This window comes from Astatotilapia calliptera, chromosome 10, assembly GCF_900246225.1.
Source record: "Astatotilapia calliptera chromosome 10, fAstCal1.2, whole genome shotgun sequence".
In the NCBI taxonomy this organism is placed as follows: Eukaryota; Metazoa; Chordata; class Actinopteri; order Cichliformes; family Cichlidae; genus Astatotilapia; species Astatotilapia calliptera.
The window spans coordinates 20,484,008-20,508,531 of NC_039311.1; the positions used below are offsets into that span (position 1 = coordinate 20,484,008).

At 38.6% G+C, this 24,524-nt stretch overlaps 1 protein-coding gene across 1 annotated transcript in view; it reads left to right on the top strand.

Moving 5' to 3' along the window:
• Positions 1 to 20,667, top strand: part of rad50 (RAD50 homolog, double strand break repair protein) — a 30,352-nt gene extending 9,685 nt beyond the window's left edge. Inside the window, exons 16-28 of the mRNA XM_026181638.1 lie at positions 1,912 to 2,101; positions 2,323 to 2,449; positions 3,054 to 3,247; positions 3,527 to 3,637; positions 3,954 to 4,046; positions 4,302 to 4,415; positions 4,560 to 4,687; positions 4,863 to 4,964; positions 7,259 to 7,381; positions 18,757 to 18,842; positions 18,950 to 19,092; positions 19,246 to 19,379; positions 20,043 to 20,667. Coding sequence (XP_026037423.1) covers positions 1,912 to 2,101; positions 2,323 to 2,449; positions 3,054 to 3,247; positions 3,527 to 3,637; positions 3,954 to 4,046; positions 4,302 to 4,415; positions 4,560 to 4,687; positions 4,863 to 4,964; positions 7,259 to 7,381; positions 18,757 to 18,842; positions 18,950 to 19,092; positions 19,246 to 19,379; positions 20,043 to 20,229 — 1,732 coding nt within the window. The 3' untranslated portion in view covers positions 20,230 to 20,667. The remainder of the gene's footprint in view (positions 1 to 1,911; positions 2,102 to 2,322; positions 2,450 to 3,053; positions 3,248 to 3,526; positions 3,638 to 3,953; positions 4,047 to 4,301; positions 4,416 to 4,559; positions 4,688 to 4,862; positions 4,965 to 7,258; positions 7,382 to 18,756; positions 18,843 to 18,949; positions 19,093 to 19,245; positions 19,380 to 20,042) is intronic.
• Positions 20,668 to 24,524: the final 3,857 nt, after the last annotated feature.

The window sequence follows — 24,524 nt, forward strand, 5'->3', positions numbered from 1 at the left end:
CATGTGAGCTGATTTTATGTGTGCATACTTAATTAATTCACCTTATATAGCTGTGATCTCTACAACCAGAGTCTGAGTCGAGCCTCTGAGTCATCTGATATGCCATTACTTTTTCGTTTGATTGTATTATCATATGAGGCACAGCCTGTCTTCAGTGACCCTGCAATGCACCAAATGTCTTGGCTGCCTGTGGTTCAAATTCAGGACATTGAAGTAGGCCAAGTGTCTCTCAAAAGGGATGTTTGTTTTTATTAGGTCTCTTTAACTTGGAAGCAATAAGATGATTAAATGCTCAGCTAAATGTAGCTAAACTCATTAGTAGGTGCAGCTTTACAGTGGAAACACTAGATAAAGTTAAATTAGTTAACTCTGATGAGTGTTTCCACTTAAGTTAAGTAGAAACACTAGTTTAAGAGGTGTCCCCTTTTAGCACATATAGTATGGCCACTGTGTGTCGTGGGACAGGATATCTTATATTATATGTGTGTTATCTCTCTCCTCTCCTCTCCTCTCCTTCAGAAAACAGACATTATAGACACAACAGTTTGCTTTCAAGAGTTTCACAAAGTTATCAGCGGTTTGTTTTCCTAATGTTTTCAGGTGGGCTATTCCACAGTTTGGGACATAAAAGTCAAAAACTGTAGTAGCAAACTTCTGAAAATCTATTTATGAAGATAAAATGCAGTAATCTTTTTGTTAATGTCTTTTTGTTAATGGGGGTGGCTGTAGCTCAGGTGGCAGAGCAGGTCAGCCACTAATCAGAAGGTCGGTGGTTCGATCCCAGGCTGCCTCCTGCCTGCATGCCAAATATCCTTGGGCAAGATACTAACCCCGTGTTTGCCTACTGGGCCCGGTGGCGCCAGTGTCCGGCAGCCTCACCTCTGTCAGTGCGCCCCAGGGCAGCTGTGGCTACAATGTAGCTTGCCATCGCCAGTGTGTGAATGTGTGTGTGAATGGGTGAATGACTGAATGTAGTGTGAAGCGCTTTGGGGTCCTTAGGGACTAGAAAAGCGCTATACAAATGCAGGCCATTTACCATTTACCATTTAAATGTATGGCCAGATAGTTCAGTACATCATTGTCATGGTAACAAATGTTATGCTGTCTGATAAGGGTGGTAAATAGCAACATGTACAGTAATGTGAGAAATGTAACTACTGTCAACTTCAATGACAACTGCCGTGTAGAACATCACAGAGTGATACTCAATCTCCGCCAAAGATGAAGAATTTCCTGTCAGTGATACGTGATTTGAGCCATTCAGGAACGTTATCTGAAAAATCTACCCAGCGATTACACAGTCTCTCAAAGGCTGCCTTTATTCAAGTGAAATGAGGTTAGCAACCTTATCAGAATTGTTAGTCTGAGAACACTTACCTTTTTGTGGGATGTAGTACACCTTTTTAAAGCGTTTTTCTTTTTACATGAATTCAACTTTGTCAGATAACAAAAGGTTGACTATTGGTTTATAAATTAGTATATTAACAGCCATTTCTATGACAGAGACTGATGAAAAGGTGGTTTTTCACAAGATGAATCGTGAGAACTGTGGGGGTTTAAGAGTTTTCTTTTTTCCCCGCACCCCCACCATCCGCTCAAATGCCCTTAAGGTTTATTTTGGTTTGGTTTGGTTTTTTGGGGTGGAGATTGACGTCTTTTAACTATTAATAATGTTGAATAATAATTCTGTTGTGTTCTGCAGTTGTATATTATAATAACTCAAGTGTACGTACGACATGACTCCAAAACTCTTCTTTCATAGTTTTGTGACAGATATTTGAAAATGTGCCTCCAAATATGCTTGTAGACTTTAATAACAAGGTGTCAAAAGGAGACATTGTTGTACATACAGGTTTTTAATAAGTGTCACACTTTCAAAGTATATTTACTTTTCATTGTCATGTCTCTCAGACAGTCCATTGTACAGCTTCAGGAAAAGGAGCTACCGGAGTTGAAAAACCGTCTACAGACTGTGAATAGAGAAATTGAGAGGTTGAAGGGTGACGTGGAGGAGCAGGAGACTCTGCTTGGCACGCTGATGTCTGAGGAAGAAACTGCCAAGGCCTGCTTGCAGGACATTTCTCTCATGGACAGATATCTGGTATTAACCTCCTGCCTGTCGTTCTGGACTTGCACTTATATCTTTCCTGATCTCTCTTTACCCAGCTTAAACCTTTGTGGGCCTTTGTTTTCTCACCTTTCTTCATTCTCTTCTTTATTTTCCTGATATTTAATTGGCTATAAATTATTCTTGTTGATTGATGTTGTTATTAGAGTTCCATTTAAGCAATGTCCTTTTTTGGATTTTCTTTTGCTTTTCAGATGGACCTTAAGGACGTGGAGAGGAAAATCGCTCAGCATGCAGCAAAACTCCAAGGAGTAGACCTGACCAGAACCACACAACAAGTCAGTCAGGAGAAACAAGAAACTCAGCACAAGTTAGACACCAGTAAGATGACACAAAGCAAGCACATCCATTCACGGGGAAATTGTGTCTCTTACATTCTTAATTTTCTAACTTTGGCACTCAAAATCTTTTATTTCTTTCTTTTTTTAAATTTAAGAATTTGGCTCAATTATCATGCTCTGAGGACCTACATAAGGAGTGTGACTGGGAGGGGGGTATGAAGATATAGAAGCAGTTATTCGAGAAGGGCTGTTTTATTGATTTCGCTCAAACACTAGATTACTTTTCTCACTGAAACAGCTTAAACAGTTTTACTGCTTTGATTCTTTGCTCATACCGAGGCTGCTAGCCATTTGTTAGCTTCTTTAAGATGTCCTCGTTCAGCCTGTTGACGATCATCTAAGTTACTGATTGGATTTATTGTTAAAAACATTTTTGTTCCACCTGCGATTTACTCTCATATAACTGATCGCTTGCACCGCTGTATGCATGTTGTTCATGAATAAAATGGTATGCATTGACCCTGCCGGTCATCAGTGACCAAAGATGCTGGAAATCGTGTGATATGAGTCCCTGGCTGGTTTGTTGATGTGTCTCTAGTTGCTAGTTGTTTTTTCTTTCTCTTTACCTCTTTGTATATTTTCAGCTTCCAGCAAGATGGAGTTGAAACGTAAGCTGATCCAGGACCAGCAGGAACAGATACAGATGCTTAGAAGTGCAGTGAATGAGACACGAGCAGAAAAGCTCCAGCTGAGCAGTGACATGCAGAAACAGCAGCAGCTGGAGGAGCAGTGTGCCGATTTCACCACTGAGATCCAATCCTTGACCAGAGACATCAGGGTATTTTTTTTTTTTTTTTTTTTTGTGCTTACATATTTTATATTCACATGAAGATTAAAATGTTTCACACTTTATTCTCATACTCTTAATACAAAATAACAGAAATGTACCATAATCATACAATCAAGTCTTATATATTCATTATATATGGCTACCAGATGTTTGGTGAACATTGTTTATTTTTAGTTGCATGGTTTAAAAAAAAATTCTATAAATTTTCTATGTTGTCCCTTTTTTGTGTGTGGGTTTTTTTTCCTGTTCCACTTTGTGGTTTACCAGGAGGCAAAGGAACAGCTGTCCCCTCTGTCTGCCACTCTGGAGAAGCTACAGCAGGAGAAACAAGAGTTGCTGGAGCGCAAGAGGCAGAAGCAGGAAGAAGGGCAGGAGAAGGTGGGCACAGTCTCACTTTTGTCTCTTTTGGAACGTGCTTTCTCTATAATGAAAAAACAGCACAGAACTTTACATTTACGGAGCAATTACTTGTTATCAGTTTTCATTTAAAGTTTTTTTTCCATTTAATTTGCTGTGCATGTCATGTCATAGTTTTTTGTATTGTATACACACACACACACACACACACACACACACATACACATATTAATAGATAATGACAGAGCATTATGTTTTTGTAAGACCTTTGTTCTGCCACAAATAAACTGTGAATATCTGTTCATCTAAGTCTGAATTCTGACTGTGTTTCTGACAGATCAGCTCCATTAAAGAGAAATTAAAGGCGATCACCACTTTGGAAAAAGACATCACTAAATATGTCGATGAGGGCAAAGATGAATATAAAGAGGTAACATGTTTGGCATTGTTGTACAAGATGCATCACAACCCCCACCCCCAGTGATTTATTCTGTGACATATATTGAATTGTAGCCTCGGAGTAAAAGGTACGCATATATTTTATATAACTTTGAAACACCAACTTTTTCATTTTAACACTTTAGCATTGTTTCTTGTGAGATTAGCTGTAGAAGCTTGACTGTAAATGTGTTGATTTTATTATTTCTGAATGTGTTTAACCCTTTCACGGACCCTATCATTGCAGCAAAAAGAGTCTGAGCTCCATGAAACTAACACTCAGCTCCATGAAGCTGAGAAGCACAAGGAGAAAATTAATAAGGAAATGGGAAACATCCGTCAGGACATAGACACTCAAAAGGTACAGGACAACAGAGCAAACACTGTTTCACGTTTCGTAACTTTAAAACGAAGTTAAGAAACTTTATTTTAGATTCGCCTAACTCTAGCTACATGAGTACGGCAAGCACTTTTTAAAAGTTTAAACCTTCTTAATGAATCCTAGGTCCAGGAGCGCTGGTTACAGGACAACCTGACATTGAGAAAACGTGTTGAGGAGTTGAAAGAAGTTCTGGGTAAACGTGAGGCTCTTATGAAGGACATGGGCAACATGCAAGTCATGCAGCTACGCAAGTAAGAGCACCACACCCATTATCAATTTTCCACATGATTGGTGAAGCAACCAAGCAATTAAAATAGTTTCAGGCTCCGTCACATCAGAAATGCCACACTTAACACTTGTAAATGTTACAGAGCTGTTTGTAGTATTTTAAATTCCTTCCCTTCATCTCTTTCTGTGGTTTTCCAGAGAACGGCGTGAAGCAGAGCGCAAGCTGGAGGATTTGAAAAGAAACCGCAGTATTGCATTGGGCCGACAGAATGGCTTTGAGGAGGAGATACTGCATTATAGGTGAAACATGCAGATATGCGGCACTTACACATACAGAGCTTACTCTATACACATATGGTCATGCAGAAAATGAGGAAATAATACAGATAAGAAAACTGATTGGAAAATTGTGGAAAAACATGATATCCCAAAAGCAGCTGTCCATTCAGGTTCTGTGTAAAACAAATGAGGATGACAAGAAGTGAATCTCCAATAGATCTTCTATCCCGAGAGACGTTGAGCTAATTCAGTAGAAATAAATGTTATCATATAATAAAAACACAGCATGATTAACCATTATTGTTGATGTTTTTCGCAGCAATAACACCTCTGCTATATCTGTATATATTCTGGATTAGACTGCTGTGAATTAGAACTTTATTTGTTTTCATTTATAAATACTGTGTATTGTTCAGATCCCTGTCAGAATATTAATACCAATACTTATGTGTACCATAGAGTGTACAGCCGAGTGTGTGAAGTCATCCTATTATGATACACCTCTGTCTGTTTGTCCAAGAGTTTCTCCTCTATGATCAGGTGTTCAGTAACCAAGGCACACAGGTACATCTTAGGACCCCAGAGCTTCTTAGCCACCAACCCATTTTTACCATTTCTGAGCCTGCAACATGTCATTTTCCACAATTGTAACGTCGGATTATAAGGTGCACTGTCAAGTTTTGAGAAATTTAAAGGCTTTTAAGAGTGCCTTATAGTCCGAAAAATACGGTAATAACGACGGCCTGCTTGCATGTTCTACAAAAAAATGTGCTTTGGAGCTATCTGATGGACAAAAACCAAACCAGTTCCACGTCACTGAAGTTGCACCATTTTTACAAACCAATTCTGGTTCATCTGTTTCATTCAACAATCTGTTTTAGCCTTTCTCATTCTCCGTATGTGTGTATGAATACAAAGGCACTCCGCATGCGCGTTTTATCCACATTCTATCGTGAATTTTCATTTTCTTGTCATTGCCTAACATTACAGCGGTATTACCTTTAACGGTATAATATGGCCCAGCCCTACTGGGAAGGATCTGGCATTTGACTCTAATGACATGAATGTGGTGGAGCATAACTGGACTAATATTTTGCTGTATTTAAGGGCTGTATCAAACATGAAATAATTGTAAAAATGTACTCAAAGGCAATGGGATGTTAAGCTATGTGAATTAGTCCAGCTTACAAAATCCACTTTTCAAGCATGTAATTTGACATGTGTAGGTAAACCATAAGGCACATAAATATGCAAACATAAAATAAGAGGTAAGTTAAGATCATCTTTTATCGTCTCAGTGTATATTTGATTGAACAAAATCTTGCATACCAATTTTTCATTTTACACTTGATGTTGGCAAACATTGTCTGAGTGTGTGAAATACACCAACAACATTTAGAGTAACCTTAACGCTCTCTGGTTGCTATGGTAACAGTTAAATATTTCTTTCAAAATAAGACACACAACTACAAAACAAATATAAAGTACTTGAAAATATCTAATTCGCCATAATGCTAAATCAACGAGAGCCCTGTTTCTCTGCAACGAGACGATCCCACCTGGGCGTAATGGGGGACAGTGACACCTGAAGTGTGTTGCTTATGCTTAGTCTGCTCCGCGATTTTGTTTTGGTAGCTGTAACTGCAGAAAACTCCGCTTCACACAGATATGATGTTGGAAATGGAAACATAGTTTTTAGTGCTGTTGTGGCAATCTTGGGGTATTCTGCCACAACTTTTATCCAGAATACCGGCAAAGTTGATGTCTCGAACATACTTTTAAGGCCTGTTGTGATCTCCAACAGTTGATCTTCTTCTTGCACAGACATGCTGGATTCACCCGGTTTATTGACAAATGGATCGCAGATCCATTCCGTGTCAGTTCGTGGGTCTTTTGTGATTAGGAAGTAGCACTCGAACTCTTTTAAAGGCAAAGACAGGTGATCGTGCATGAGGAAGTTATTTATTTTTTCTGTGTGGCCGGTACCAAAAAAAGAAAATTTATTCATAACACACGGGAAAAGACCCAGGGAAACAGAGTTAACGATAAAAACCCTGAAAACCACAAATTTCGCATCTGCGCCTCAACTCTCGCGGCCCGGTACTAAATGACCAGGGGTTGGGGACCGCTGCGTTAGACGACTGACATCTAATGCACTAATACTGTAGTACTGATGTGTCCTAGTGTACTAAAAATGGTTTAAGTTAAAGTTAAGTTATCAAAGCCCTGGGTAGTGTTGAGAAACAGTAACAGAAAACCATTTTTCAACGATTTATCATTAAACTAAAAGTGCAATTTGAAAATATTGCTTACAGGAAAGAGCTGCGAGAGGATCAGTATGACAAAGCTGATGAGCGCTACAGAAACAAGATGATTACAATGAGGACCACAGAACTGGTCATCAAGGACCTGGATCTCTACTACAAGGCTCTTGATCAGTAAGTTTTGTCCTAACATATGCATATATACAGCTTGTGGTTATTAACAAAAAATAGTTCTCCATACATAACATCTGATTTATGGTCTTCTTTTAAAATTCTGTAAATAGTTTTCATTTGACAGCTTTGTTGAATAAAGAAAGATTTCTACCATATTTTGTGATACTTTGCAATGTCAACAGGAAATGACGGTGTCAACTGATGCAAATTATCGCAGTTCTATCTTGTGCAGATTTTTGTGCTTTTCCCTCACGTATAAGAGAGTGTCACTTGCAGAAACATGGCTAAGCAGTTTAGTCAGCTATTTACTCAGCTTGGGAAAATGGAAGTGTATGGTGACACATACTGAAACAGATGAGATTGATTAGTTTCAGGGTAAAACCACAGATAAATAACATGAAATGCATAGTGAAATGTGTGTCAGGAGTTCAGAGTTTTTGACACGTTCCCTTGTATTAGAACAGTAACTTGTTAATGTGAGACTTGTGAGTCTTCATCAGAGATCAAGAAGTGCTATACATGCTACACAAAATATACATAATACATATCTATGAGTGAGTCTACAATAAATATAAACAGATATACGCAATAAAAACCATAAACCTCAATTATAAATATACAAACCTCAGTTTAAAAAAACAAAAATCATTAAATAAACAAAAATTATAGAAGTAAATGTGTCTGTGTTTGCACAATAAAAAGCCAGGATAAAGCAAGTAAAAATAAATAGGTTTTTTCAGCGTTTTCAAAATGACTGAGAGATTGCGCAGCTTTAATGTGAGAAAGCAGATTGTTTCACAGATAAACAGGCCCTATCACCTCTGCTTATTAGCCTCTCTCTAGAAATGTCCAAGAGCTGTTGGCTTGTAGACATCAGGGCTCTGGTAGGACTACAGGGCTGTAAAAGTTGAGTTAAGCAGGGTGTTGTAAACTTCAGACATTACATGGAACCTTTCTTTCTGAGTTGATGTACTGTTTGCATTGTTGCAGTTTGAACAGTACTAGTAGGTCTTGTGTCAGAACATCATTAACTAGTTAGGCCTTAATTGGACGTCTATGCATATCTGAGGGAAAAAATTCACTTGCTTCAATTTCAAACTTCGCTTAGAGGGAGGTTCATTTCCACATCAAAGTATAGTTTTATTAATATCTGCTGAGATGTGTTCTTCTTCAGTCACACTTAACATCTACACTAAAAATTTCATTTTATAAAATGTTGGATTCATGGCTGCTGGTTAGAAAGTGCAAACCAACTTTCCAAGTCTATTAATTTTTTTTATGTCACAAGATGGTTTAAATGAAAGAAGGGGGGGGGGGGAACCTCAATGTGACCTAGTAACATACACGACCAGTCAAAAGTTTGGACACACTTTCTCATTTAATGGATTTTCTGTAAGTTAATTACTTTCTACATTGTAGATACATACTGAAGACACTAAATATATGAAGCAAGATATGGAGTCGTGTAGCAAAAAAAAAAAGAAGCTCTAAATAGGTTTTATTTTTTAGATTCCTCAAAGTAGCCACTCCTTGGTTTGTTGACAGCCTTAGCCTTCTGTCAGTGAGCTTCATGATGTAGTCACCTGAAATGGTTTCACTTCACAGGTGAGCCTTGTCAGGGTTCATTATTGGAATTTCTTGCCTTCTTAATGGGGTTGGGAGCATCAGTTGTGTTGTGCAGAAGTCAGGTTGGTACACAATAGCCCTATTTGACAATTGTTAGAATTCATCCCAAAAGGTTGATTATTTTCATCTGGATGTAGCATTTACAGTGGGAGAAATGTTTTGTCATTGTGGTTGTTGATCAGTGGTCTTGACAATTTGCAAACTAATGATCAAGGAACTGACCTCACAGCCATTTGTCCATTCAGTTTCAGTCATTGTATAAATGTACTGTTTATAAGGTTGGGGAAACCTGCAGTCAGCTGAGACTAAATAAGTCACTTGGATGAGTGATGGATTGTTTCTCCGAATGAAAACGTTCCATCCAGACAAACAGAAGCAACCTTTTGACATTTACTTATCTGGATGATTGAGCATGTGTCAAGGCATGTTAGATTTCGTATTATGGCAAGAACCAATCAGCTAAGTAAAAAGACTGCCCATCATTACTTTTAAAAACTGAAGGTCAGTCAGTCCAGGGAATTGCTAAAACTTTGAATGTGTCCCCAAGTGTAGTCACAAAAACCATCAAATGCTACGACAAAACTAGTTCACATGAGGACCAGCCCAGGAAAGGAAGACCAAGAGTTACCTCTGCTGCTGAGGATAAATAGAGTCCTAGTAGCAGTCTCCTCTAAACATCAAATGTGCAGAGGAGACTGCGCAAATCTGGCCTTTATAGTCAAATAGCTGCTAATAAACCACTTCTAAGGAAAAGCAACAAGCAAAAGAGATTTGCTTGGACCAAGAAAAACAAGGAATGGACATTAGACCAGTGGAAATCTGTGCTTTGGTCTGATGAGTCCACATTTGAGATCTTTTTGTTCCACCCCCGATGTCTTTGTGCGACTCAGAAAAGGTGAACGGATGGTCACTACGTGCATGGTTCCTACCGTGAAGCATGGAGGTGTGATGGTTGGGGGTGCTTTGCTGGTGATACTGTTGGGAATTTGTTCAAAATTGAAGGCACACTGAATCAGCATGGCTACAAAAGCATCCTGCAACATTCCACAGTCACCTGTGGCAAATTCAGATGGTTTGGGATGAGATGGACTGCAGAGTGAAGGCAAAATGGTAATGGTAAATGGCCTGTATTTTATATAGCGCTTTACTAGTCCCTAAGGACCCCAAAGCGCTTTACATATCCAGTCATCCACCCATTCACACACACATTCACACACTGGTGATGGCAAGCTACATTGTAGCCACAGCCACCCTGGGGCGCACTGACAGAGGCGAGGCTGCCGGACACTGGCGCCACCGGGCCCTCTGACCACCACCAGTAGGCAACGGGTGAAGTGTCTTGCCCAAGGACACAACGACCGAGACTGTCCAAGCCGGGGCTCGAACCTGCAACGTTCCGATTACAAGGCGAACTCCAAAAGGGTCAACAAGTGCTCAGCATGTCTAGGAACTCCTTAAAGACTGTTGGAAAACCATTTCAGGTGACTACCTCATGAAAGTCATGGAGAGAATCCCAAGAGTGTGCAGAGCAGCAATCAAAGGGTGGCTGTTTTGAAGAATCTAAAATATTGAGCATGTTTTCACACTTTTTGTTTACTTCATAATTCTATGTGTTCATTCGTAGTTTTGATGCCTTCAGTGAGAATCTACAATGTAAATAGTCATGAAAATAAGAAAAAAAACGATAAAATGACATGTGTCCAAACTTTTGACTGGTTGTATAAGTTGGTATCTGACATAGCAAATGTAGAGCAGGTCATCCAGATTAAATTAAAACATGTCACGATTTCATCTAAGGGCGTGCAAAGTCAATCTTACCAATCCTAGTTGATGTAATCACAAATTTATACATACTATTCTGATTTATATTTTTACACAGCTCAAAAAATGTATACATGTGTAAATATTACCACTTTCCTGCCTACATGAAGAAATATTGGTAAGTTTTATGCACGTCTTCTGTCCTAAAAAGCTTTTGTAGTTTTACTGTAATGACACATCTTGTGCTTGTCTTCCTGATGAGGCTCTTTGAATTTAGGTCACCAGAACTACCGCAGAGTTTTTAGCTTCATAGCTGGAACGTCAGCAGCATTGACAGGGTGGGAAGTGATGTCAGTGTCTTCCAGTACTTTGAGTTGGTGGCCGAGTGCAGGCTGAAATCTGATACAGTTTAACTGGTATTGCATAGTGACGTTTTTATTAACTTTATCTTTTTTTTACTGTTTTGGAAAAATCTTTATCTAATTATTCCTTATTAACCTAAATTCATCAAAATTTTTGGAAGAAAAATGTTTTAAAAGAATTCTAACTAAATTAAATCAACAGGGCATTGCTTACACTTTTACATTGTGTTGCATTCCTGTTAATTAATCTTTGCAGTCAAATAAGGTGTTTATTTTGTTTGCCTTTCCTAGAAGCAAGCTTTAAAGTTTGCTTTATGATGGATGTGAATAAAACTTGTAGTAAAGCTACAACTGAGAGATCCTTCTCTTTTTCATCTGCCTTGTTTTGCATACATGACAGCTATTGGGACTTTGGAAAAATAATCACATTATTTTTTGTCCATGGGGTTGATCATTTCTGTGAGGTCTGAAAGTACTTCTTTTGCTTAGTGGACAGCATGCCAAATGGAATGCACTTGTGTTGGTGATTTCAGTGCGTCTTTGTGGGCTCAATAGATGTGCAGATATGCAGGTCTGTTATCCGTAGTATATCACTTCAGTCAAGTGCATTCAGGAAGCATCATGTCTCGCAGGCCAGCAAACAGCTGTGATTGGCACGCCATCAAGCGGTGATTTGAAGAGCGCTTGAGTGCTTTTGCTTTGCGCTTTGTTGGCATAGCACACATTTGAAATATTATTTGATCATGTTCATTTAACTCATTCACTGCCAGCCATTCACTGCAAGTGACGGCTATAGACGTCAATGGCAGTGAATGAGTTAATTGTGGGAAGCAAAATGTCTAATTGTACAGCCTATTAATAACAAGCAGGGCTCGCTTTACCCCAGAGGATGGTGCTTCCAAGAATTTCAACTAGATCACAGGGCAGTTTTCCACTTGATGTGTTACATCACATCAGCTTGTCCAGATAACCTCTGTTTTTTGACGTTGACTGAACGTATTGCCTCCTGTGGTGGTCTTGTTGACGCCTCAGTGAAGGGAAAAAAAAAAGATTACTTCACTGTCTTGCACGAAGTAGGTGGCCTTTAGTCATTCTATAAATAAAATAATTTGAAAATGATTCATGTCTTTCATGTGAAGTACCAGGCTCTTGAGTAACTAAACAGATTCTATGGATTCCAAAAAGCAGATTAGTTTTAAATTAATATATTAAAAAAGCTAGTTTTGCTGCTCAACTTCTTCGTCTATTTTTATAGTTGCCTTTATAATGCTGTTAATTTATCTTGGGAAAACTTTTTTCAAGACTCTATGTGACTGCATTCATAAACTACAGCTATGAATCATTTGCACATTTTATTTTAAACTTTAATAATGTTTCATCAGTTTCAATGAAAGGTCATTGGTTTTTAGTTCTGACACTTTGCTACTGCATGCTTTTTATCTTTAGAAAAATATATATATTGACCTGCCTAATAATGCTAAATTACACCTATAATTACAATTTGCAGACTAATTAGCAGCCCGATTTACATAATGCAACACTTGCAAAAGTTAAGTTTTCGGAATTATCTGGCTCTTGACCTATATGTTCTGCTTGCCACATACTCATCCCCCACTACATTTCATGGCGAAAAAACTTTTTCTAACTTAGAGTTAGGTATGAAACAGTACACTTTGTTGTGTGCAAAGAGTTCAACTATTCGGTGCAGTCAGCAGTTTGAAAGCATGTTTGCGTGTGCAGAGTGCAGATGCGAGCACTTGTTTTGAGTTCAGGTCGCTAAAGCCTTTTATAAATAGAAGCCAATACAGGCTTTTGACTTTTAATTGTAGGCCCATAGATTATTACAGATATAGGTAGTTTACGTTAGGGTGCTAAGATGATATATTATCTTTCTGTGTTATCTTCAGTTATGTGTTATTCTATGTTATCTTCATTTACATGGCTAACCTTAAGTAAGCTCCCATAACAAATTGTATCTGATACCCCAGACCTGGCATATTGTGAACTTTCACAATACACTTACTTTCTCACCTTTCCAGTTCACTGTATCCTAATGGATTGTAAGATTGATGAAAAAAATAAACAGAATTTAAATCCACAGTTAATCGTTTGAATAACTTTTCAGGAACAAATGCTAAATAATTGCAGAGCCTGTTTTTTCCGAGTGTTTTGAAAAGCATCTCGACTTAATGCCGAGTTATGCTTCCATGTTTTCTCATACGTCATTGTGTAAAGACTTTCCAGCAAAGATGACTATAAAACTCAAAAACAACCCCCCACAGAAACTGTTACAGTATAAAAACGATTAGATCAACCCCCCACAGCAAGAGTTAAAGCTGTACCGGAATAAATGTGGCAGGTCACAACAGAGTTGTTAACTGTGTAGCTTTGTACCTGATGTGCGTCTACCACTACCAGGGCAGGGTTTTTTTCTGGATTAATAGAACTGATTTTGATTTACTTCCAAAGAGCACTCACCACTATTTATGCTTTTTGAAATGACCGCCTAAAATCCTAAAACATAATGTTAGGTTTACTATCTCAAGCCGGGTAATGCAGCAGGACAGTGAATGTAAACATCAAAGGAAAGACAGCAGAATCCATCTTTCAGAGTGGCCCAGCCAGAGTCTAGTAGGAATACTGTTGAGATACAAGAGTTGACTTATTTTTCTCAGAGTGCACAAAATATTTAACATGTGTATTATTTTTGTGTTAAGCACAGTTAAATACCTGTGACTTGAGTAATGGCGAAGTAAGATCTTATCAAGAATTAATGCAAAAAACAAAGATTGTACATGTCTGTTTTAGTGCTGCATACTAAGCAGTTAATGGATAGTAGATGAATCACTAGTATTATCTGCTAATCCATTTACTCTGAAGGTTCAAAAGAAGTCTTATCTAATGATGACGTTTTTTTCCAACAGGTTTTAAATGACCTAAAAAAAAGACTTAGACTTACTTACTTAAACTTACTTATTAGATTAACCTAAATTTGCTATTGTGGTGAAAAATATCCTGCTCGACATGCAAGCCTTCCAAGCACAGAAAAAAAACATCTCATAGAGCAGAGAGTTCACTTCCTATTTTGTATCACCGCATAACTATCAATGCCATCATTTTTATGTGGCTTCAGCATTTGCAGTGCTGATTTTCATGATTGAAATGTGCAAATAATTGAAAATTTATCAGCAAGGTAGCAAAGCATGACATTGTACACAGTGAGTTGTACAGATATGTCTGGGTTTTCTATTTAAATGCAACTGTGTTATAGCAAATCAAAAGCACCTGAAGGTTACGTTTATTTGTCAATGTATCAGGCTTTTTTTTTTTTTTAAATTATCCTTTCTTTCTATTAAAAATATATTCATGTTTGCAAACTGTTTATTCTTGGAGATCAGGATACTCTGAGAGACACTTAATAAGGATAAAAGGCCTTGGTAAGGATGTGTGAGCTCACCATCACTGATACCATCTGAGTACGGTATCTGAAGAGAGCAGAAGCATCATTTACCCATAAGTGTGGGTTAGAAAAGGCATGACAGCCTGCAGTGTTATCAAGATTGCAAGCAAGGCATAGAGCCTTCCATCAGACATTACATCCAGGTCACAGTTTCTATTTGAATACAGAGAAAATGGTTTCTATGGTAAGATGTTTTGATTTGGACGCAAAAAAATGAATCAGTGTGCAAAAATTGTCTGTGCAGAACTGAGCAAAAGCTAGAAGTCACTGATAATGTGACTTTCAATAAAATGAAGGTAGTTGAAAGTCAAAGTTAAAGAGTTTGTGTTTGCTAATTATTGAAGAGTCAGCATAGCTTTCATTGTATTCTGGTCAAAATAACAGTCTATATGTGTTGGCTCAGCGGTTCTTAAACATTTTCTTTCATGCCCTTCTTCAGAAGTCCATGAAAGTTCAAGCCTCACACTCTAACTTTTAGCAATCATTAAAAGCGAAAAGTTATCCAAGTATAATTTAAATTTGTAAATGTCGGTACAGGAGCGTGAGTCATTGTATAAGAAGGAAATCTGATTCCTTCAGACCCATCTCGCTTCATACTTTTCAACTTAGATCGTCAGTTTTGAATACATTGCAAGCAGTATTTAAACACATCTGGGAAAGCGAGGGCATCTCTAAGAGATACCAGGTTTACTGGGTCACAGATGTAGAGCGGGCTCTGTAGATTTGTGAATGTAAACGTTCGTCAACAAAGGAAATGACTTGCAGCTACCGTATAATGAGAGTCAGCAACTTCCAGTGAAAGGGGGTGAAGTAACCACTAATGATCTTTAACCCTTTTTGAAGTGATTACCAATGAGAGTGCAGAATGTCATTTTACATTACCAAAGCAAAGTCTCAGGAGATCTGAGTGACAACAATTACCTCTTCTGCTGCGTCTGTATGATACACAACAGTAATTTAGTGCGTGTGCAGAACTCATGTTACTCAGCCTGATTGAGACGGACATTAAACAGACGAGTCTATGCACGTCAGATTTTGGGAAGTACCCCTCACGTATCTCAAATTAAAATGAGGTCGTTCTTCAGCTTCAGAGTTTTAATTCATGGTCCTACTTCAAAATTGCAAAACTAATTGAATGTGTTGAGGATATTGTGGGCTCACAGTCACTATCACTGCATTATCATAGTGTGCAGGGAGTTGATTGGTCCACTTCTGGACTTGGAGAAAATGTCTCTCCTCTTTTTCTCCTGCAATCCAAGACAGATATTTTGGCACTTTTTATACATAGAAATTCATAGAATAATGGCTACAGTCTTCTATGAACTTACTGTGTGTATATTGTTGTAAATATGCATAGCAAGGGTTTTTAGCAGTATGACTTGAGTTGAATGCCCCCTGGTCAAAGTTGGTTGTCTGTCCAGTTTATGCTCTGCTGCCAACCCTGAAAACATGCCTGTGTTGAAGCAATGTAATGGTAAATGGCCTGTATTTGTATAGCGCTTTACTTACTCCCTAAGGACCCCAAAGCGCTTTACACGTTCAGTCATCCGCCCATTCACACACACATTCAGAGACTGGTGATGGCAAGCGACATTGTAGCCACAGCCGCCCTGGGGCGCACTGACAGTGGCGTAATGTAAAGCCTTTTCTTCATGTTTCTCCTATATGTGCAATAGGTTCTACAAAGAATACTTAATAACATTTTGTTGTAAAAGTCTTGATGCATGCTCAATCATCCAGGTAAGTAAATCCCAAAAGGTTGATTCTGTTCGTCTTAGACGTAGCGTTTTCAGTGGGAGAACTGATACTGATGATGTCACTTGGATGAATGACGAAACATTTCTCCCACTGAAATGTTTCGTCACTCAAGCGCCGGTGTCCTGCAGGTTTTAGATGTGTTCTCGAACCAACACAGCTGATTCAAATGGCTAAATTACCTCCTCGACATGTCTTATTGCCAGGCCTCTTATGTTCTCCATAGGCCTGGCAATCTAGGCAATCTAGGTGAACAGAATCAACCTTTTGGGATTTTTTTCTGAACTGGAAGATCATCACAATACAACAGTTTTAGTATTTCTATAGCAAAGTTCATCAAGAAAATGCAGAATTCTGCACTAAACATCCTGAACTTTTGAAACCTAGTGTGATTAAGTCAGCCTACTAAAGTCAATGGATGATAGACAGTGCCCTGCCTTACTTCTGTTATATTCTAGGATATTAGTAGACATCTTGAGACTAAATGTTACCTAATGCTAATGCAGTATTTTCATATAAAGAAATGCTGTATTATTATATTACAAGATAATAAAACTCAAAATGGGATTACTTTTTAAAGGGACAAATATTACACCACCTTCACATAATGGAAGTCATTAGTCACACCTTCCTTTTGTTGCATGAGAAGTTCTGTAAAGAAGATGTAATAGGTTGGACAGGCGGATACTTGCCCTACTATCTCTATTTTTACTTTATGGTTTATTCACTATATATGGTCTACAGAAGACATACCGTTAGTTGTACTGTTATCGCTAGGTTTTTTTTTTTTGCAAACCACATTTCATGTTTCTAATCAGTTTGTTAGATTATAGACCAAAAGTTTCTTGGTATTCCGGAAAGTGAAAAAAAATCCAGCTGAGCGTGTATCTTATGTATGATTTCATATCCTGTCAATATTATAGATACATTTATTGAAAGATTAAAAAAACGTTGCTGTTGTTTTTCATTTTTTGTAATCAGTTGATCAGATGCTTATTTTTTGAATGTTTCAATTTTGTGCAAACGTTGGGGTTTTTTTTCGCATTTATCCACTGTCGAATAAATGATAAATATCTGGAGATGTGCAGACACGGGGATTGCTTAATAACTACCTCACACATAATGGTAGGATGTGACCTGTTATAACCTTTTTACCTGATTGCGAATAGGGAAATAGCACTTCAATAAACTTAGATGTCCCATGCTGCAATGTCTAGTAGAAGTGGCTTTTTGGTAGATAAATACATCTATCTTTAATTAGGTTTATCCTTTATATATTGCTCAAAAATTAAAAGAACACTTTTTAATCAGAGTATAGCATCAAGCCAAATAAACTTTGGGATATTGACCCAACTCCTCCAGGATGGCACATCAGTAGTTGCCATTGCAAGAAGATTTCCTGTGTCTTCCAGGACAATATCTAAAGCATGAAGGTAATTCCAGGAGACAGGTAATTACTCCAGGACAGCTGGACAGGGCTGTTAGAGGTTCTTAACACATCAGTAGGATCATAATCTGCTACTTTTGTGCAAAGAGGAACCAGATGAGCACTGCCAGAATCCTACAAAATGAACTCTGGCAGGCCACTCGTGTGAGTGCCTCTGAACAAACAATCAGGGTGGCTTGAGGGCCCGGCATCCTTTAGTGGGCCTACTCTAGTGTGCTCACTGCCGGGCACTGTTAGGCGTGAATGGCATTTGGCACAGAATATCAGAACTGATAGATCGACCACTGACACCCTGTGCTTTTCAAAATGAGAGCTGGTTCACCCTAAACACATTTGATAATGTGAAAAGGTCTGGAGAAGCCATGGAGAACATTATGGTCCCTGTCACACTGTTCAGTTTAGTGGTGGGTCAGTGATGATCTGTGGAGCCATATCCATGGAGGGATGCACTGACCTCTACAGGCTAGGCAACGGCCGCCTGACTGTCATGAGGCACCGGGATGAAATCCTTGGACCCATTGTCAGACGCTACGCTGGTGCAATGGGTCCTCGTTTGCTCCTTGTACACAACAATGCCTGCCCTCATGTAGCCAGAGTATGTAGGGAGTTCCTGGAGAGTGAAACAATTGATACCACTGACTGGCCTCCACACTCGTCTGACCTAAATCAGAAAAACACATCTGGGACATTGTGTTTCCAACCCCACCAGGTTGCACCTCATACTGTCCAGGAGCTCAGCGATGCCCTGGTCCAGATCTGGTCATCATCTGTCCCCCAGGACATCATCTGTCATCTCATTAGGAGCCCTGACATTGTCAGGCAGGCATGTGGTGCCAATACTAACTACTCCCATAACGTCCATATCAGTAGATATATCCAGTATAATATTTCTTTCCCCATTGTGATCCTTTCCTTTAATTTTTTGAGCAGTATATTAATTTTTAATTTTATTTGTTTTCCACAGAACCATCATGAAATTCCACAGTATGAAGATGGATGAAATCAATAAGATCATACGAGACCTATGGCGCAGCACCTACAGGGGTCAAGGTGTGTCTCACATTAACAAGAGAGCGCTATTATTAATTTGTGGTATTTTCAGAAATACTGTTTTTCCCCCTCCTTACTGTCATTTATCTATTCTCTTCTCTCTCCAGATATTGAGTATGTGGAGATCAGATCTGATGTGGATGAGAATTCATCTGCTGGAGTGAGGCGGAGGGTTTACAACTACAGAGTAGTTATGGTGAAAGGAGACACAGCTCTGGATATGAGAGGACGCTGCAGCGCTGGCCAAAAGGTAAAAAAATGATTTTTTTTTTTCGGTTTTGTGGTTACATCGCATGAAACCTGCATGTGACATGCAGTAAAAAGGTCAAACTTCTCAGTGAATCAAACATGATGTGACCATTTTGTTGTCTTCCTCTTTAAAAATATGATTGTGTGTGTCTAGGTACTGGCATCGCTGATAATCCGTCTAGCTCTGGCAGAGACGTTCTGTCTGAACTGTGGGATCCTAGCTCTGGATGAGCCCACAACCAACCTGGACCGAGAGAACATCGAGTCACTGGCACATGCCCTTGTAGAGTGCGTATATACGGATTCAGTATTCTTACTGCTATACTTGTGAAAACCCTCATTAATAGGATGCAACAGCTCCTAACATTAACTGACAGCTGTCTCTTTAGCCCCAAAACCAAATCCTTTAAATAGTTAAGTAGCAAAGTGTCAAAGTACACACTTAGGGAATGTCTAATGTGCTCGGTCCCATTTATAAGCCGCCTCATCACATCTGGAACCTCACTTGGGCTTAAAAGCTGTCATTAAATCCAAGTTAACTTTGTACCAAAAAGGCCCCTTTGATGTAGATATGTTGCTATAGATACTGAGGAGTAGATGGGCTTCAAACCAGCTGGTGATACTGAATTAAAAAGAACTGTTTAATTATTGCAGTAGTAAAAAACAGACTCCTCTGTTTTAATGTAGATTGGTGCTATCCTTCAAGCCTCATACTGTGTCCCTACACAGTGCCCACTGAAGTGTTACAGGATGTATAGGTTGTCATGCCCATTCCTCTGTAAAAGTTGAACTATTTTGGCTTTACTGGAGCAGACCGTGTAATGTATCGGACAGAGAAACCAGCATCCGACCTGTCAAAACATTAAACACAGACTTCTAGTTGTATACCTTGGCAGCCACTGTCTTCCTTGCAGTGGGATGTAACTCTTTATCTCCTGCTGTTTTCTTCAGAATCATTAAGAGTCGCTCTCGCCAGCGCAACTTCCAGCTGCTGATCATCACTCACGACGAGGACTTTGTGGAGCTGCTCGGGCGATCCAGCTACATTGAACATTTCTATCGTATCCGTAAGAACCAGGATCAGAACTCTGAAATCACAAAGTGCAGCATCAATTCCCTCTCATCCTATCTTCACTGAGCACTGAAGTGATTCGAAAAGCTGCTTTGGAAATGTAAACTAATGCTTTATCTCTTTGCTTTGATTTTATTTGGGCAAAGACCACGTTCAGGTTTGCTTTTCAGGAGGCATGAAGAAAACTCATTCGCACATCATTTGTTTAATAACTGACTATAATTTAACTGATATGCAAAGGCATGTTTGGTTGATAGTGTTTGTTTTTGAAGTCAGTCGTCAATAACCTTATATAAACATATTATAACCGTAATTATCCTTAAGAAACTGTTAGAAGAAGTGCCAAAACAAAAGCAATAGGCTTCTGTTAACATCAGAAATATTTAAGGACAAAAAGCTTGATTCTAATCCATGAAGAATTTGCTTGTTGTGCTGGAATCCAGCGTGAGGAAAAGAGCTGTTTGGATTTGTTTTGGGGGAAAAATAAAACTGCTAAAAACTGTCGAAACTTTTCTACATATTTATTGAAATACTGCTCTGACTAGTGACCAGCAGCCATCAGATGGCATTTTCAGCAACAGCACATGCTTTGCTTAAAAAAATAGGGGGAAATTACACATTGAAATTCATATATAGCTAAAAAAAAAAAACAAAAACCCTAAAGAACACATAAGTCACATATCAGATTGTGATGAATGGAATATTCAACTTGAAAATCTTAGCTGGTGTACATTTGTCATTAGCTGAGAATAAAATTACAGAACATTCAGTGGAAACCAAAGTCATTAACCTATTATCACACCACAAATCAAAGGTAAGATTATTTAATTGCTGTAGATTTATTTCAGAGAAACACAGCGCCTTTATCTCAAAGTTGCTCATTGACCACAACTTAATCAAGAATTTTGTCACACAATTCGTACATTTTTTTTTCTTGCAATTGGCAAATGTGATAAGGCGTGGGCAAAGCAAGTATAAGTAATCTGTTATCTGCCAAGACTTCAGAACAAACTTGAATCTGACTACAGCCAAACAACCACTTCAAGGGCTTTTTTTGAGGACGCATCTTCTAAAGGTTTTCACTCTAAGTACAAGTATGGAAATGATGATGATGATGCTTGTGCTAGTGTCTGCTGCGCTGATGAGTCCATGTGCTGCAAATCCCGTCCGGAGTCTCAACCTAGACCATATCATTGACTTGGCTGACCAATACAATAAAACTATGTATGAGGTAAGGGCTCATCTCATAAGAACGAGTGTTTTTTTTGACTCTTAGCTTGAACATTTTATAACGTTTTTGGTGCCTTGACTTGTTAAAATTTTAAATGTTGACAAATATTTTTTCTATTTAATGTGGAAGAAGTTCTATGTTGAGGATGTGACACACTTGGTTAAATCTGGATGTAGGGTGAGAGGATCCTTTTCCATCTCTTTGAAACTGTGTTCCCTGTAGAGCATTCAGTTTTATTGGATTACATTTTTAAATGTCATTCATTTTAAACACGTCTGAAGTGAATATGTTCTCGCTCCTGTTGCATACAGAATAAGTTTTTCTGCAGAGTGCATGACATCCTGAAAAAGCATGACAGAACGGAGGATAAGAAGATTGTGAGAAACCTGGACGTGTTTTTTAAAGAAGGAAATGTAAGATATCTTTTTGCCAAATGAAAATGTCCCATCTATGTTACAAATATGTAAGGATTATGTACTAATGGCATTTGCAATACAGTGAGCGAGATCATACTGAACCCAGGTGTTTTCTTATCTTTTAGGTGAACTGCACAGAAGAACTAATTAACGTGCCTCATGCAACAACCGAAAAGCCAATACCGTTTCTGCTGGAAAACCTTGCAAACTGCATTCGCCGGAGAAACTTCATGGGAATCTAAAAACAAAAATGCCTGATTAGCTTCGTGATCCGTGAACTGTCTGACATCTGGTAACGTCTTCAAATGTTTTTCATAGTCACAGTTTGATACAGTTAAAGTACTGGATATTTATTTTCTGGTATAGTTTTCTCTTTTATGCAGTTTATTTGTTATTTAATAGCAACTACATTCAGTGCTTTCACAGGGACGTTTTTGGTTGAGTTATTTTTAAGCTGCATAAGTAAAAATGCATCCGTCGCTGGCATTAAACTTTACAACAGTTAAGGCAGCAACTGCACATTATTGTAAACTGCATATTTATATTTTATTTAAAACAAGTTCAGTTCACATTTTGATATGTTTGGATGTTTGTTGTAGTTCTTTCACTCCACATTGAAACAAGTGTTTACAGAACAAGAAGTCGTTTTTCTCACAAGCTGCATTTGTATGGAAATGCTTTGTACTTTATGTTAAGACAGTCAGCTTTAACAGACATTTTGATCCTGTTTTATTTTTATATTAAATTTTGATGACGCCTTACTTCTGACAAGCTGTCTCGTATTATTCAGTCCTTCAGTCCCTATTGTCTGAAAAGAGGACATACTTGTCAATATTTTCAGTTCAGTATCTTGACTTCTGTTATAATTACTTTGCATGATTGGTTCAATGCTACACTCCCTGTAAGCCAGCTGTCTTCTGATTGGTAGCTCCTCCTACATAGAAGGTTTAGGAGTAGCTGGTTGTACTCACAGCCACAACTGTGTACCTTAGATTCATGTACCGTATTTTTCGGACTATAAGGCACACTTAAAATCCTTCAAGTTTTCTCAAAAATCATATGTAGTGTGCTTACTGACCTCAAACCAATTTTATGTGGTACAAGGCGGTTAAAAATCTGTCAAAAAATGTTTCAGTACAACTTTGGCAAGCTACGAAGCCGCACCACTTGATGGATTGTTGGAGCATTACGGCTACTGTAGTCAGGAGCCTCATGGAATAATCTGGGTCCAAAACTCCGTCCGCTTTAGGTCCCAAAGTCAGACAAATACTGCAGCATCACTGAGAGTTAAAAACTGTCTAAATGTTTTCATCTTTAATAAAATGATGAGTGTTGCTGCTTCACCAGGTGTAACAATTAAGTTTAACATCCAGGCATCCATGAAAACAGAATTTATTACATTTAATGGAGTAGGAAATTAGCAGGACGTTAGTTCACTAGTTTCTACCTAAACATGATATAGCATGTTCTGACTGAGAGATTGGCGGTCTGAAAAAATACGGTAAGCATATTCCTAAGAGAAACCACTCTTGTGTATATACAACTACCAGCCATTTTGTTAGGTACACCTGTTCAGCTACAGCATCATGTTGACCTTTGAATCAAACAGACTAGCAGCAGATTCAGCTTTTGACATCTAAGAACAGGAAACTCAGGCTACAGTCCACAGAGGCTCACCAAAATGAAACAAGGAGACTGGAAATCGATTTTTTTTTTTGTTCTGATAACATTGAGACTGTTGTGTGGCAGGTGTTTTGTTGCCAGACTTTTTAACGCTTGTGGGGTGGCTCTAGCGCAAGAGACACCACAGATCATCTACTCATCTGCTGATCAGAGGATTGGTGGTTTGAGTCCTGGCTGCTTTGATCTGCATGGCAAATATGCTTATGCAAAATACTAACCTGCATCCATTGGAGCATTAATGTGTGCGATTGGTAGATGGAAAGCATTTAAGCATAGAAGAAAGTGCAGGTGTGAATGGGTGAATGAGGCATGTTGGATTAAGCACTTTGAATGTTCTGGGAGTAGAAAAGCAGAATCGGTCCATTTACCACTTCAAATCAAATCACTTGTATTGTCACATCACATGTGCAGGTACACTGGTACAGCACATGTAAGTGAAATTCTTGTGTGCAAGCTTCACAAGCAACAGAGGTGTGCAAAATACAATGACATAAGAACAAAGCAAAATATAAGAATGAGAATTCTAAGAACAAATATAAGAATGTCTGCGGTGTCTCTTGAGCTAGAGCCACCCCGCAAGCGTTCCCAAGTCTGGCAACAAAACACCTGCCACACAACACTGTCTGAATGTTATCAGACCAAAAAATCGATTTCCAGTCCCCTTGTTTCGTTTTGGTGAGCCTCTGTGGACTGTAGACTGAGTTTCCTGTTCTTAGATGTCAAAAGCAGAATCTGCTGCTAGTCTGTTTGATTCAAAGGTCAACATGATGCTATAGCTGAACAGGTGTACCTAACAAAATGGCTGGTAGTTGCATATACACAAGGGTGGATTCTCGTAGGAATATGCTTACTGTGTTTTTCAGACCATAAGGCGCATTAAGTGAAACAGAACAGCCAGATAAGTCAAACTTTGCTCAACTCATTCTCCTTACTTTCTCCATTTCCGTACCATTGATTCATTAATGTTGAATATGCATACCAAATATGTATATATACAAGTGTGTGTGTGTGTGTGTGTGTGTGTACATATG